Source organism: Protomyctophum bolini (assembly GCF_963924005.1).
Source record: "Protomyctophum bolini genome assembly, chromosome: 8".
NCBI lineage: Eukaryota > Metazoa > Chordata > Actinopteri > Myctophiformes > Myctophidae > Protomyctophum > Protomyctophum bolini.
In genome coordinates this window covers 9,069,976-9,086,232 of record NC_137869.1, presented here as the reverse complement: position 1 = coordinate 9,086,232, position 16,257 = coordinate 9,069,976, and the positions used below count along the sequence as shown (strand labels likewise).

Sequence of the window (16,257 nt, the reverse complement as noted above, 5' to 3'; positions counted from 1 at the left end):
TATATATTTTAAAAAAAATCAATTTTAACCAATTTAGGACCGGGGCCAGATTGTACAAAATGTCTTCCAAATCATGTTTTCTGAAAAACCTATGGTTCTCAAACTATTTCATGTCAAGGACCCCCAAAATTATATGTAATTGGCTGCCGACCCCCCCCCCCCCCCCATCTGAAAATATGTTGTTCCAGGGACCCCACCCAGAAGCAAAGATTTGAGTTAAAAACGTTTGCTCTGAAAGAATATATATTCAAAGATTTGCGCCACATTTTCAAGATTTTTCAAAAATGGCAGATGTAAAGCTCGTAGCTAGCTATATGAGCTTGTAGATCTGCTATTTTTCAATAGCTAAAGTCTAACATAATGCTTAAAAAAGCAAAAGGGGTTCCCACCCAAAATCCCATCCTGAATGGGTTAAACTTGAATATTAACGGGACGGTTGATAGTTGGTACGAGTAGGATAGCATTACTAGAGTGGCATGCATTCACAATTTGGCATCTTTCCCAAACAGCATCGGCCTAAGCAAAATGACCCAAATTCTCAAGATCTGGTCCCGTTTTTGACATTTTAGCCAGCATGGGGTGCTTTAAAGGCCACAAATGAATGAAAATGCTAGTAATGTGTGTGTGTGTGTGTGTGTGTGTGTGTGGTGTAAAATCATAGAACACTCTTTCACATTAACTGAAACCCTCTGAGGACAAACAGACAAACTGTGGTTATTTAGTACACTGGCAGAGAGTAACTAAGAACATTTACTCAAGTACTCTATTTCCATCAATATATTGTACCTATATTTAACAGTCTTTGTATTGAGTTTGTGCTTGAAATGTACTGTAATTCTGCAAACTGTTAATAAATATTTCAATCAATCAATCAACCTTTTACCACACTACAATATTAATATATTATTTGTCAGCTATTACATAACATACACGTGACCTGACTAACCAATTAAGCACTATTCACTATAAAAATATAGCAGATTTACAAGCTCGCAGGCTGTCGCATCACAAGTGAGTTGTGAGCTTTTAGATCTGCTATGATTACAGGACTTGTCCTTGTAACAGAGTATACTTCTACATTATGATACTGCTACTTTTTTCTCCAGCAAATAATCTGATTCCGATTGCACTACAGAAATGGTGGCCCATCATGTGAACTTGTTTTATTCACTGTCGTCGACTGAGGAGATCTGCTCCAGCTGAAGCAAAGTATAAGTGAAGGTAATGATTCAGTGATTGCATGTTAGATGGACAGTTGGTTCATATAAATGGCAAATGGTGCATTTATATAGCACCTTTATCCAAGGCGCTTTACATAGATTGTGCATTACATTCACCCATTCACACAGTCATGGCCGCGGAAACCATGCAAGGCACCAACCTGCACATCAGGAGCAATTAGGGGTTCAGTGTTCGACACTATAAGCCCGGGTTCGAACTGGCAACCTTGCTGTTACCATACAGTCACTCTACCCCTGAGCCACCGCCGCCCCTGACTGATATCACTGTGGTTAATCTAGTATTTCCATTTGGAAAGCTCCCATATTAAAAGGGAAATTTCACTCAATGTTAATAGTATTTGTAGTAGGCTAGGTAACAGTAGCACGATTTGAAATGTGCACTTGATGGCCAGAAAAATAATATAGTCTGTGTGTTTGATTGGAATGCTGGATTACTACAATGACCATAATGCTTTGGTGCACTCACCCCACCTTGTAGAGAGGGGAAGGGCTGTTTTACTGAGACAACGTGCAGTCCAGGAAAGAAGTGAGCCCAGTGTCTGACTTCACAAATATCTGAAAACACATACGACCCACATAAAAACCCCAGGAAAGTGTTTCTCCCAAACATCATTAAAATAAGATCTGGGTGCAAAAGGGGTGAAGTGTACCTTTTAAGGGCAGATATTCCGTACTAGCGCTTTACTCCCCCCTAGTGTCACAGTAGTAGAAGACACTGTCATCTCATCTGCTTGGAGGATGGAAGGATGTGAGACCGCAGTCCAGAACAAGGATATTATAATAAGGAAACTGGAGTCATTAAAGTCAGCGAAGGAAACCACAGCAGGACAAAGCTCTCATTACGTCGCTCTTACAGCCAAAATGTAAGAGGGTAAAACTATGCTATATTGAGTGGCTGGCGTAATTGCCTTGCTCAGGGACACTTAGGCTTAGACACATCAAATTAAACAATAAACAGGGGACCTTTTGATAACCATACAGCCTCGAAAGATCCCTCCATGTTCAGTCGTCATCAATGACTGAGTGCAATGTACTTTGGCTGGGGACCCCTGGTCCAAAGACCCTCGGGGGTCCCCAGATCCAATGTGCTATATACAGTATATACACCCTTGACTGATTTGCTTACTAGGCGACTTGCCTTTTGCAACATAATGCGTCCGCAAACAGTCGGACGCATTGACACCATGGTGCTCTCATAAACTACTAGATTTCACAATATCTGCAAAAACAAAACTCAGAACAAATTTATATTGAGATGTTGATAAGTTACCACGTGAAATTCACCACTAAGACTTTTGTAGTTGTGAAGTTGACCGAACAGCTGAGCTATAGACCTAACAAAACACAGAAAATTAAAATAATACAACAGTTTGGACATGATAAGCACTCAATAAGTCAAGTTTATTAAATTGATAAAGACCCAGACATCGAGGTGGGGCATATTGACTTATGTGACATCTTCAAGGATACATTTCATGATGTTGATGGCACATATTGATAAAACATTACAGCTTTTGTACTACTGCTTCCTTCCTTGGCATGAATTATACCACAAGATGTATGGATTGAAGTGTAGGACAAATCCAATGTCAACGACCGCAAAATAAAACAGCCCAGAATGTGGGTGTTCAAAGAAAAAGACATTGGACAGTTTGGACCAGAACCTTGTGTTTCATGGCATGGTAGATGTAAGGCAGAACGTTCTGAGTTCTAAGACGGAACAGCTCGAACTATAAGAATCCTACAACGGTGTACGTATACATTAAGGCCTTGAATCTAGTACGAGGAATAAGACATTTAGTGTAAAATCAAATGACTCATAGATTATGTCCATCACTGATCGTAACAGACAGATATTGCCGTTTCTCTATTTCAGTTATGACAAAGTCCGTTAAGCTCCCTTCTACTGTGTTTATCCTTGACCTCGACATGAGACCGTTATTCAGATTCCAAACAAATGCGTAATTAAAGTAACTGGGGTCATTTCTTTGGCCTGCCTCCTTTTTCCTTCTGAAACTGGGCAATCTGATCCAAGATGGACATTAAGTTGGCAGGAAGGTCCTTCTGGGGCCCCGCCCCCGCCGCGGGCGCCGTAGCCACGGACTGCTGTCCGTTGCGGGGCCCGGCAGCGGTCCCTTTGGCGGGGTCCGCTCTCTCGGACCTGCGTCCAGCTCTGTTCTCTTCCCCCGGCTGACCTTGGTTCTCATACCTACCGCAATCCGAGGAGACCCTCCTGGACGAGGAGCCATCGCTCCTGGCTCTGCTGTCGGAGCGTTTGTCAGCCGAGCCGGAGCTCCTCCTGTCCACCACGTCTGCGTTCTGGGAGGCGTCGGGCTTACTGAGAGACTTCCGAGAGAACTCCGACCCGGCTGACGAGGAGGAATACTTCCTTCTCCTCTTCTCGTCCAGGCTGCTCCTCCGGGCGCCCTCGCCGCTGTCCCTCCTCTCCCCACCGTTGGTCTCCTTCCCCCTCTCCTTGCTCGTCTCCCCCCCGTCTCCACTCCTCCTCCTCCTGTTCCCCTCCCCGCATTCTGGACTCCTACTCTGGCTGCTTCTCCCCCTCCTGTTCCCCTCCCCGCTCTTCACCTGGCATTCTGGACTCCTACTCTGGCTGCTTCTCCCCCTCCTGTTCCCCTCCCCGCTCCTCACCTGGCATTCTGGACTCCTACTCTGGCTGCTTCTCCCCCTCCTGCCGTCCCCTTTCCTCCTCCTCCTCCTCCTCCTCCCCTCCCTGCGTGGGGATCCGTCTGAGGCTTCTTCGTCCTCCGAGGCCGCCGACAGCGAGTACAGCTGGCTGATCCTCCTGTCGTCCACTTCATCCTCATCTCCTCCACACGCCCCCGGACCTCCCTTCTGGTTGAGGAAGGTGGCGGAGGTGTTGGGAGGTGCAGGGTACCATTCCTCCTCCTCCTCTCGTCTCCCGTCGTCCTTGGAGGAGAGCCGGCGGTGTCGTCTGCTCTCCCTCCTCTTCTTCTTCCTCTTCTTCTTCCTCCTGAGGGAGGAGGAAGAGTTGGAGGAGGAGGAAGAGGAGTGGCCCGAAGAGGACGAGGAGGAGGAGGAAGAGCTTGATCTTTTCCGTCTTCGTTTCATCCTGAAGAGAGAGAGAGAACACGTTGTCTTTCTGATCCTCATCACAGATGATCATACACTATATATATATATATATACATATACACTAGTTAAACTGGTTTATAAAGTAATAGTTACATATACAGAAGCAGCTGTTGCATGCATGTACTGTAGGAGTATAAAACTATGTATTATGTACATAATTTAGCACCCATACAGTGAGTCTATAGTACAGGTTGCCTGTGGGCAGCAGAGTAACGTTCATGTTGGTGCAGATACCTTCCATACCTGATAAAACGCTCCGTTGCCAACTCACCTTTTGTCTTCTTTTAAGATCTTACGCAATTTCTCAGCGCTGGTGTTGCTCTTAGTTTTCTCCTGCTCCTTGGCCACGGCCTCTTCTCTCAGCCGGATGGATTTCTTTACGGCGCCCAGAGGCAAGGCAAAAAGCAGCCCGACGCCCACATCGCAACGTATTCACACACAAATATATATATATATATATAATACAAACACATCGGGATGTCAGACATGCACAAGTGACCCCGGAATGGCATGCATTCATTGATTTAATGAAAAAGAGCACAGCACAGGTGGGGCAAGTAACAAAGCAGTTGAAAGGTAAGATTGAAAGGAGAGAAAGAGAGGGTTTATCAAGTAGAAGAGGTGGCATAGAGCAGAGTGGTTGGCATAGAGACAGATAGAGGATGGGTGGAGAGAACAGCAGAGACATTTCCCAGATGGGTTTCACAGTTACCATGTTTGGAGCAGGGGGGAGGGGGGGCACGGAGGTACAAACCAGAGTCCGGCAGGAGAGAGTGATGGTTGTCGTCATCATCATGGATTGATTTGTTTGTCAGGGGACGAGGTCGTGGCAAGTTGGAGGGTCAAAGGGCAGAGTCCCGGAGTCACACACGGAGACGCACACATACACCAAAACACTTCATCAGTATTACAAACCAGAAGATATGGGTGTTGTGTGTGTGGTGTGTGTGTGTGCGTGCGTGCATGTCACATGAGTTGTGTGTCTTGTGTGCCACAGGCAGCTCACCTGTATGGTGTCTGTGATCTGTATGGTGTCTGTGTTGTGTGTCTGTGTGCCAGGCAGCTCACCTGTATGGTGTCTGTGATCTGTATGGTGTCTGTGTTGTGTGTCTGTGCTGTGTGTCTGTGTGCCAGACAGCTCACCTGTATGGCGTCTGTGATCTTGCGCAACGCCTCCTGGGCCTCTAGGTTGGAGTCGTCTAGAGACAGAGCTCTCCTGTACAGACCCTCTGCCGTCACAAGCTTCTCCTTCTCCTGAAGCCTAGAGCACACCCAGACCCAGAGTTAGTTCATCATTGGTTTGTCGTTTGTGTTCAATTCTGTGTTGTTTTAGTGAGTGTTTATGCTCATTTCAGCTTATTTTGTCTCCTCCATGGCTGCTGTCACACATCCTTCTGGCCAGAGATGTAAAGCGGTTTAACCAGGCCTCACTCCGTATTAACCCACTGTTTGAAGTTGGTTGACGGTTTTAAATCAATTGTAATGTTGTGTTACTGTTAGCATTTAATGGCTTATGCAGCTCTTATCCAAAGTGACTTACAATGAGTCAAGTAATGTCTGAGGGCCGCAGTGTCCTCAAGAACACATGGCTGTCTTTATGGAGCAACCAGTTGGACAATGTTCAATCTGGCGTACTAGGGTCATAGCCCTATGGGAAGACAGATTTCATCATGCTGTGAATATAACCCCAGGTGGAATATGTTAATAGGTGCCGGCTTGATTACAACTAACGCCCCAAAATGTTGCGAACCAGCAGCTGAGGTTTGAGAGCTTCAAACTACCGTAGAATTATTGGCTTAACATTCCCTGGCAATAACCTGACGTACCGGTATTTGGCAATTAGGCAGGGAATGTTTGTCACCTGGCAAGATTAAATTAACCCTCCATGAGCAAGAATCAAGAAAGATACTGTAATTTCAGCAGAACACACACACACAGGTGGATTCTGACTCACTGTTTCCCCCTCTCCACCAGCGTCTGACAGAGGTACTTCTTGGCATTGCGGTGATCAGGACAGGTCTCCAGGCCCAGCTCAAAGTCTGACACGGCCTTCATTATGCTGCCTTTATTGGCGTACCTTGGAATGAAATATAGCATAGCAAAATAAATACAAACATAGAAGGAGTGTAAAGGCGCTTCACAAGACAAGTGCAATTCAACGGTGGGTAATGAGCGAGAATTAATAGTATTCATTTTTCCCACACAGATTATTCCTGCTAGTCTTAGAGGACTGGTCTCAAACCTTTGGGCCAATGCTGGGCCTGTTGTGTGCTTCAGATAGCAGGGATTACAGTGTGTTTGACTCTGTTACACAGATTTCACAAATGTTGCCTCTTTCTTATGTCATTTGACAATTTGGCCAAAGTTTGACCAGTGTTATAGTATAGTTTGGGTCCCGAGTCCCGACCCACAGGTTGAGGTCCACAGACATATGACATAAGTAGTGTCGATATTTGGCCGAATTCGACCATCACTTACTGTACATGACAGCGTGATTCCCCTTCGGTTACGTAATACGGTATATACGTTGCACGCATTGTCAAGAGTTCTGAGGCGCGCAGTACAGTCTGTGGCAGTGAGCACAATGAATATACTGCCGATTTGCAAGATTAGCCAGGGACAGACAGACAGACAGACACTTCTAGATGCCTCGAAGTGTGCAAAGATGTCAAGAGGCCAATGAGAGCAGAAACAGACTCACAGTGCTCCACGCGCGACCAACGCCTCCACATTATTGTTGTCGATCTCCAGGGCTTTGTTGTACTCGTTCATGGCCTCCACATGACGACCGTGCTTAAAGTGGTCCACGCCGGCACGTACGCTAACACAGAGAGGGAGGAGGAGGTAGAGAAAGGGTTAATGACGACCGTGCTTAAAGTGGTCCACCCCGGCACGTACACTAACACAGAGAGGGAGGAGGAGGTAGAGAAAGGGTTAATGACGACCGTGCTTAAAGTGGTCCACCCCGGCACGTACACTAACACAGAGAGGGAGGAGGAGGTAGAGAAAGCAGTGATGTAAATAGGTTTTCAATGTAATGAGTCCTGGGATGCAGGGATGGTCATTTAGATGAGTCCCAGGGACATTTTATGAGTCCTATACTTCAACAACGTTAGGAGTCATATTTTGCCATTTTTAAAAATTGCTGAATTTAACTCCCATTTAATTTTATATGGTTATAATGTGGTTATATGTAGAAAACAGAATAAATGATTATTATAACTAAAGCTAGCAAAATAAACTAGAATAAAAAAAACAGTACAGTAGTGCATCCCGTGGATGCAGAGGTCGTTGTTTTATTGCGTCCCTTAACTATAAACTGCATTTTGGGATGCAAAATGCACCCTATTTTAATCTCTGAGAAAGGGTTAGTGACGGCCATGCTTAAAAGACAACTTTAGTTTTTTTCAACCAAGGTTCATGTTTTAGGTTGTAATTAGAGAAAGTAAAAGATGAGTGTTCATTTCTCTTCATTTGCTGCTTTCTTTCGTTTTAGGGATTTTAGCTGTTTTTGACAGTGCATTCGAGCATGGGGCTAAATATGTGTTTTGTTTTTTTTTACAAAATATTATAGCGATTTATTTTCTTATTATTTACTATAGTTCTACTAGACCCCAATAAATTACATCTGGCCACAAAAGATCACGAGATCTCTCTAATAATAAAAAAAAAAAAAATCGCCATAATATTTTGTAAAAGAAATACATATTTAGCCCCATGCTCGAATGCCCGAATGTTTTAGAATGTCAAAAACAGCTAAAATCCCTAAAACGAAAGAAAGCAGCTCTTTTACTTTCTCTAATAACTAAAAACATGAACCTTGGTTGAAAAATATAGAATAAAATAAAGTTGTTTAAAGTGGTCCACCCCAAGTAACAGTACTAATACATATTTTACACTGTCAAAGTTGTAAAGGTAAGAAATAAGAATTACCACTTCAGAGCCCAGGATGCAGACTGTTATTATAATAAGAATTATAATAATATAATATAATAAGAATTACCACTTCAGAGCCCAGGATGCAGACTGTTTCTTCCTGATCACCGATGCAAAGTCCTGCTCCCGGAAATGTTTGTTGTGTGTGAGAGATCATAATGGTGTTTTACGTATAAAACTAATATTGGGTCATTTGCACATGCATTTACCAACAAACACTCTCTAGTGAATTGAGTAAATTGACAAAACTTGAACTATCATATGCTGTTCTAGCGCGCACGCATGCACGCACACAAATAGCAGATCTATTGTACTGGAACATAAAACCAAGCTAAAATTTGTAACCAAATTTGACCGAGGGACTGTCATTAGATTTCTGGGAATTTTCGCAGGGAACCATACCTTCAAATTGACATATTGGTGGTTCAGTTTGACCCACCAGTTTTAGATATATGGCTTGTAGAGTAATGTCTTGCAGAAAACAGAGAGTTGAGAACACACTAACACAGGCTTGAAAGGTTCACTTCTGTGGTCTAACATTACACCTAGCTACATGTTTGGGCATTTATTTCATATTTACATGTCGATTTCAGCTCCGACACTCATTTCACATGCTCTAGTATGTGAAGAGTCTGCCTGTGCTATTAACTCATTTTGCTCATTGTTTTCTCCTCTGGTGAAAACCTGGAATTTGGCAGGCTCTCAGTCAAATCTGGTCACATTTCATGAATTCCCAGCCATTCAACAAGAAACAGTCCAGAAGCATGGTTACCTCTACAGGCCTCTCATTCAACAGAAACAGTCCAGAAGCATGGTTACCTCTACAGGCCTCTCATTCGACAGAAACAGTCCAGAAGCATGGTTACCTCTGCAGGCCTCTCATTCGACAGAAACAGTCCAGAAGCATGTGTACCTGTGTACACCTGTGTACTGTGTATACCTGTGTACCATGTGTATGCCTACCTCTGCAGGCCTCTCATCAGCGAGGGCGGTTGGGTGTGGCTGATGCCCACCTTCCTCAGCAGGTATTGGACCACAGAGGGGTTGTAGTAGCCATGGCAACTCGTCAGGACACGCTCGTATGTCTCACTGGTGTCGTTAGCCACTCGCACGCTGCGACTGAAGAGGAGAGGAGGAAAAGGCATACGTTTCACAGCATGCACACACACACACACACCTTATGGTTGCTGAGCTTTCTGACAGCAGCTTACACATGATGACCAGGCGTTTGATTAACCGTTTCCGTACGTAGGATGTAGCCACACGTCCTAGGCCAGGGAACCCAACCGAGGGATGCATTGGACGTGTGTACACGTCCTAGGGAATCCAACCGAGGGATGCATTGGACATGTGTACACGTCCTAGGGAATCCAACCGAGGGATGCATTGGACATGTGTACACGTCCTAGGGAATCCAATCGAGGGATGCATTGTTCGTGTGTACACGTCCTAGCACATCCTCAATGATATCAGGCGAGGGGAGAATATTCAGAATTATTTCAGTCGGACTCTCGGCCACCGTCCTTGGCTTTTCAGTCATATTAGCTTACCGGTCACTTAGTTTGTTAGCGCGGCAGAAAGAATGCCTTGTCTCTCCTAATCCAGGGCGCTCTCCGTGGTTTTGATCTGATGGATATACCAAGGGCTTCATTTCTGACTTCAACATGCCTCTCGTTCGAAAATAGGAACGCTTTTTGGATCACGTATCGTATAAATTAAATCGGCAAGGTAAGCTAGCAAAAAGGAAATGTCTTTCCGGCACCCCAGAGCTTCTATTTTGAAGGAATCCTGGCACTGATGATTGAAACCTTTATTTATTCTCAAAAAAAGCATTGAGGTTCACCCTCAGTGCAGTGCAGTGCTGCCGAGATCACATACACAAAATAAATTCAGACGGATATAAAACATAAAAACAAATCTACAAGTAAGGTATAAAAATATAACACACAAGCAGTATGGAAGCAGAAAGCAGATTCTCCCAGTTCAGACTGCACAGATGGGACCTCTAGTGTAAGCCATTCACTTGAACGGGTCTGACAAGTATTTATTTTCCAGTTTAGCAGCAACGTAATGTAATGGGTAACCGTAAATTGGTGCCAGTGCCTACATCTCCTCTCAGAGGGAGGACCAACCTACTGTACCCTGTCATAGAGGGTACAATGGTTACTCACACTGCATTACATTTTGTGTCTTCTAATCATTATGGTTGCACAGTGTTTTTTTGCAACTCTGTAGACTAGACTCAGACTATTCCTTGTGAAAGCAACTTTATTGTAACCCGACGCTGCCAGATGAGGGCGGGATTGGGGAAACATATTCCCCAACACAACACTCATCTGGGATCTCTGACGGAGTTGAGCCCTGAGTCAGATCTGCTTCGTACCGAACCAATCAGCGTGAGCTAAAGGCGGGATATGTGCAAAAGCGGATGTGACGGTATATAGACACGTCAATATGATTGGTTGTGTTTGCACGCCCACACGGTGATAGACAGACGCTCCCATCCAATCATCTACCAAGTATCTTGAAAAAAAGGAACAGCCCCGTCATCGAATTTGCTTCCGCGATCCCAGATCCCAATAAGCTGTGAAACAAATTTGTGTAGCAAGCTTTTTGGATCTGGCAGCGTCAGGTTAACTTTATTGTACATCGTACAATTTCTTTACAAGCCTTTATTTAGGAGAGATATTATGTTGTAGACTGTAAAGACCATCGCACTGATCGCAGTACAAAATAAGTAAAAAAGTACAAAAAACACCCAACAGGAATTCAGCTGGGTTTAACTCAATGAAGTGACACAACATTACAGCCAGTCATCGGACAGCGAGTTAGGTGTGCAAGAGGTCATAAAATACAACTAAATGAAATACGTTTTGGCTCGCTCTCGTTTTCACATAGAACAAACACTAAACAAATCATTGAAAGCAGCCAACAGGTCTTAGATAGAATCACAAAGGTCAAAGGCACAAGGCAGCCTACATCTTTGTAAAGGGTAGATGCATAATGAATTGCATTTTCATAGCGCTTTTCCAAGTGCTCAAAGCGCTTTGCAATGGTTCATTAATTCATACATTGGGAGGCGAAGCGGCGAACAGTCGACGCCAGCGTCCTCACTTCCCACATTCACACACCGATGGTGGCGAGCTCACACCGACCGACTCATTGGAGGAAATGTAGGGTTCAGTGTCTTTGCCCAAGGACACTTCCACATGTGGACAGGAGGAGGAGCCGGGATTCAAACCACCGACCCAAGGATCATTGGACGACCTGCTCTACCTCCTGAGCCACAGCCGCCACAGTGCATGTAGCACATGAACAGTGTGTGTGTGTGTGTGTGTGTGTGTGTGTGTGTGTGTGTGTGTGTGTGTGTGTGTGTGTGTGTGTGTGTGTGTGTGTTACCTGTAGTGAACAGGCAGTTCCTCTTTGGAAATGACTCCCAGCTTGATGTACTCCAGGCCGGGGGAGAGAGAGGTTGAGAGGAGGGACACGGTGATCTTCTCCTGGTAGCGGTCGATGTCCTTCACTCCAGCTGTGACACAGAGCATAGAACACATTCATCAATTTACCTTTGTAGAATCTTTATTTCAAATTTGGGCACATAAATTAAAATCTCAAAAACAATTTGTCTCTTGATTATTTTCACTCATCTGTCTATTTTACAAATGTGTAAATGCAAGAGTAATGAAGTTTAAATGTATTTTCTTCCTGTGTTTAAACTCTACAGTATATGGACCTATATTGACCAGAGTTATTATTAGCCAGGCCATCTTTATTTTTCCCTCTCCACACCAAAACCACTCAAGGTTCTGCGTATCGCCTGTTCCAAAACTGCCTGCAGGATGTTGAGTCATTTCAAAAGAGCGCTCCCCGACTGAAACATTATTATTTATTATTATTATTATTATTTTCAAGATAAGATTTACAGAGACAAAGAGGATAATCCAACCTGTCACATGCAAAATTGGGTGAGTTTATCATTGTTTAATATCAATGGTTCTTGGGTTATGTGGATTACAGACGTACGTACACACAGACGTGGTACATTTATATTAGGATATTATTTAAATGTGGTGCCTTCTAAAGCCTGTACACTATTATATAGCTGGTTACTTTGGGCATAGCCTACAAACTAAAGTAACCTCTGATGTGGTCTCCTATCTATCTGGTAATAGGACAGAGCTGGTTACTTTGGGCCTACAAACTAAACTAACCTCTGATGTGGTCTCCTATCTGGTAATAGGACAGAGCTGGTTACTTTGGGCCTACAAACTAAACTAACCTCTGATGTGGTCTCCTATCTGGTAATAGGACAGAGGGTCGTCGTGGCTTCCAGTCGACGGAACCTCACTGATATGACACAGCGCCTGGAGGGAAGGAGAGAGAGAAGAGAGGACGAGAAAATATGTTACAACGGCTCCGTATCAAAATCAACTCATTCATTTATCCTTGATGAAGAGGAAGACGTCTCTAATGGCACATTAAAATCAGTGAATTAAGTTGATTGGCCCATACCGACAGCTCCAGGTCTTCGATGTCTCTCTCCAGTCCTCCAGCACAGCACAGCAGTGTGAGAAAGAAGCCATATTCCCTGACGTTGTTGATTCTGCCCACTATAGCATCCCCTCTATCCAGGTCGCGGTACAGCATGGCTCTCCTCTCGTCAAAAGACACCTCCATGAACAGCTCCAATGGAGGCATACTGGCATAGGGCTCTGGGAGGGAAAAACATAGTACATAGTTAAGTTGGTAACAAGACAACTCACCCCGTTTCTGTTTTCTATACTATAAACTATAAACTTTCATGACAGCAGACAGCCTAAGTAAAAATATAATTTATGAAAAGCTACTACAGTGAAGTCTGTTCACAGAAGTTATTGTAGGATATGTGGGGATTATCTGACGAGGTACCATTTGAGTGGGCAAAACCTTACATAATTATACTAAATACTAAATTGTTTATAGGGTCAATAAATAATATACCGGTAGCCTTTCCACAGGAGTATCCTTTTATATTTTTCCAAAAAGAATACAAACAGCCAATAGCATATTACAAAGTTATCCCCCTCACTGGTGAAAATTCCGAGAGGAAAAACGGGCAAGCACCGGGGTGAGTTGTCCAGTATTAGTTTAGTTTACTCTAAACATATTCATAGTTGTCCACCGTGAATAGAGCAAAGACACATACCGCCACGCTTACACATGAAGTCAGTCGCGCACACACACACAGACACACACACACACACACACACACACACACAACCGCCCACACACACCCACCTGCTGCCTCCTCATCCTGCTCAACCTCTTGTGGCGTGGCGGTTTTCCATGTGGGAGAGAACAGGAGGTCAGCCTTCCTGGCAATGAACTGCTCCACTAGATGACTTCCCTCCCTTGCATCCGCCCTGCAACAGAAAACAAAAGTATTACTGTTACAGACAGTACGTTTGAAAAACAAGTGGGATTAAATCACATCCCCCGCTGCAACAGAAAACACACAAGTAGATATGTTACATAACAGTACGCTTGAAAAAACAGTCGGATTGAAGTGAAGGAGTGCTCGTTTTCTTTGAGTTCACCTCCCACGCTCCCCCACAAAAAGATAATTCATAAAAAGTTCAAATGTGGACTGGAGAAGGTTTCTGCCTGACGGCAACAATAACAATATATCTCTATATGGAGCAGTAGAGAAGGTTAGACATTGCCAATTTACCATACGGATAGAATGTCTATATACTGTTAATGTGAACAGTACATGAAGGCTTACCTCTCATATGTGGTCTTGGATAGGTCAGAGACTATATCCTGAAAGTCGGGGTTTTCAATCTGTTCACATTTCAGAGTGTTGAACAGCGTCTGTCCGTGGTAGACCAGACACTGCTTTAACAAGTCTTTGTCCATTCTCTATTATTTCACTGACTTGTCCTGCAACAGAAACTGGAGTTGAGTCTACGCAAATTATCCAAAATGTTTAGTTACTAGAAATTATTTTGTAGATGTTTTAGATGTTTATGACAAAAACACACTAACCACTTCAGCCGCATTTAGCTGCAGTTTGCAGCAATAGTTTTTTTTTATAATGAGTTGAATCTAGAGTTGCATTGTTGCAATACCCTCCATTGACCCAAATATGAATTTCCGATCTACTTGTATTAAACATTAGACTCACCAACATTGCAGCTGTAAGGCATACTTGACAGAAAGTAGCTCATAACATGATATACGGTGTTTTTTTATGAAACAAACGCTTTGCAGATGGAAAGAGGATAACTCATGCTTACCTTGCCCTACAGCTGCAATGTTGGTGAGTTTAATGTTGTTTAATACAAGCAGATCAGACATTTCTATGTGGATCAATGGGCTGTCAGTCAATTGGAGGGTATAATAATCCAATAATTGGAATAAAATAATCCAGTGTTGCAAATTGCGTCAGCAAGCCGCAGATATATTTGGACTCATACCATTTGAAAAGCAGATCTACAAGCTTGCGATCAACACATTGTGAACGTGTAGATCTGCTATTTAAGATTTTTTTTAATACATTTTGAACTTGTGAAATGAGACATTCTGCACAATTAGTACTCCTACTTGTTTTGAACTTTTGATACATGAAGTACTTTCACTCCCAAGTACATTTTGAATACGAGATTTGTAACAGAGTATATCTACATCATAGATAGAGACTGTAAAGATCTACATTGCAACTAGCCATGGTTCACATGTTGCTCGTGAGTCTTCCATCACTGGTCGAGACCTTTGGCTTTTGCTCAACATAACTAGCATGCAGGGCTTAGGTTGACTGAAATGCTATTAAAGTTATACCGTCGAAACGGTATTAAAATCTATTTAAACTAGAAAACGCTACATTTAGTTAGTGGCAACTGCACAGTTGTTCAACAGATTTCACACATTTACTCTACAGCACTGTCCACGTAGGTAGGTTAGCAAAACTGTTAGCATGCTAGCAATAACTCAAATCTCATAAAGGTTTTAGCCCCCCTGGTGCCACACGGGGGGGGTGGTATGGTATGGTAAAAACTCACAGTATAATTTCACGCCGTCAAATATTCTAATATTTTCTCCATTTGCAAGAAGAAAATTAACACGTTTACATTGAAACAATAACATAAAAGAATGGCCCAACCTCCTGCGCATTGTGCGCACGCGCATCACAGTACCTTGGTGTGTTGCGTTTTATATTGTACCGTGGGAAACCGTGGTATTCAAAGCAGTTAAGATCCGGCCATTGCTCAAAAAGCCACCAGTATTTTTAGCACACAGTCCTCTCCTCTGTCATTCATGGCCACAAAGGGGCAGTGGTTTTCTATCAGTGGTCCTTGATGGGGGGGGGCCAGGTGGTCTCCATTAAATAACTTATTAATATGATAAAAAATAAATGTGAATATGACCATTACTAAGCCAAAAGTGACCAACAAACGATAGCCTACTTACTACTATAAAAACATGATCAAACATTGTCAAATATTAAAGACGCCAATTTCTATGTTTCACAAACACTTGTCAGGGTTTGTGTTTGTATGTGTGTGTGTGTGTGTGTGTGTGTGTGTGTGTGTGTGTGTGTGTGTGTGTGTGTGTGTGTGTGTGACCTGTGTGTGTGTGTGTGTGTGTGTGTGTGTGTGTGTGTGTGTGTGTGTGCGCGTGCGTGCGTGCGTGCGTGCGTGCATGTATGTGTGTGGTGGGCTGAGGTTAAGAGTCAAGACATGAGATAAATATGAAACATTTATATGATTACATTATAGCGTTAAAATAACATTTACAAATAAACTCCCAAGTAGGCCTAATTCAACTGGTTGAATTCAATGGCCCAAAACCACACCAAAGGGTCACCATGCAAGCAACTCCTTTTTTTTTTTTTTTTTTTTTTACCCAGGGAAGTAGATGAGCACAGGTGCTCATTTTCAGCAACACCCTGCACATACTGTAGAAACACACACACACACACACACAC

The 16,257-nt window shown here is 43.5% G+C and overlaps 1 protein-coding gene across 1 annotated transcript; it reads right to left on the bottom strand.

The window, feature by feature from the left end:
• Positions 1-2,623: 2,623 nt before the first annotated feature.
• On the bottom strand, positions 2,624-15,457 carry ttc14 (tetratricopeptide repeat domain 14). Its single transcript, XM_080769695.1, has 13 exons — positions 15,332-15,457; positions 14,056-14,213; positions 13,569-13,693; positions 12,804-13,003; positions 12,571-12,655; positions 11,691-11,820; positions 9,255-9,410; positions 8,359-8,430; positions 7,057-7,176; positions 6,310-6,432; positions 5,499-5,616; positions 4,627-4,730; positions 2,624-4,332 (listed from the first exon to the last, which is right to left on the bottom strand). The coding sequence occupies exons 2-13, from the start codon at positions 14,187-14,189 to the stop codon at positions 3,222-3,224; spliced, it is 2,478 nt and encodes an 825-aa protein (XP_080625821.1). The 5' UTR covers positions 14,190-14,213; positions 15,332-15,457; the 3' UTR covers positions 2,624-3,221.
• Positions 15,458-16,257: the final 800 nt, after the last annotated feature.

What these genes read in the sequence shown, in the direction of transcription:
- ttc14 (XM_080769695.1), bottom strand. Translation starts at nt 14,189, where the DNA reads ATGGACAAAGACTTGTTAAAGCAGTGTCTGGTCTACCACGGACAGACG. An exon ending in GCATCCTGGGCTCTGAAGTG is followed by an intron (nt 7,177 to 8,358) that starts GTAATTCTTATT and finishes TCTCTGTGTTAG; the next exon opens with CGTACGTGCCGGCGTGGACC. An exon ending in TTGGTCGCGCGTGGAGCACT is followed by an intron (nt 6,433 to 7,056) that starts GTGAGTCTGTTT and finishes TTTCATTCCAAG; the next exon opens with GTACGCCAATAAAGGCAGCA.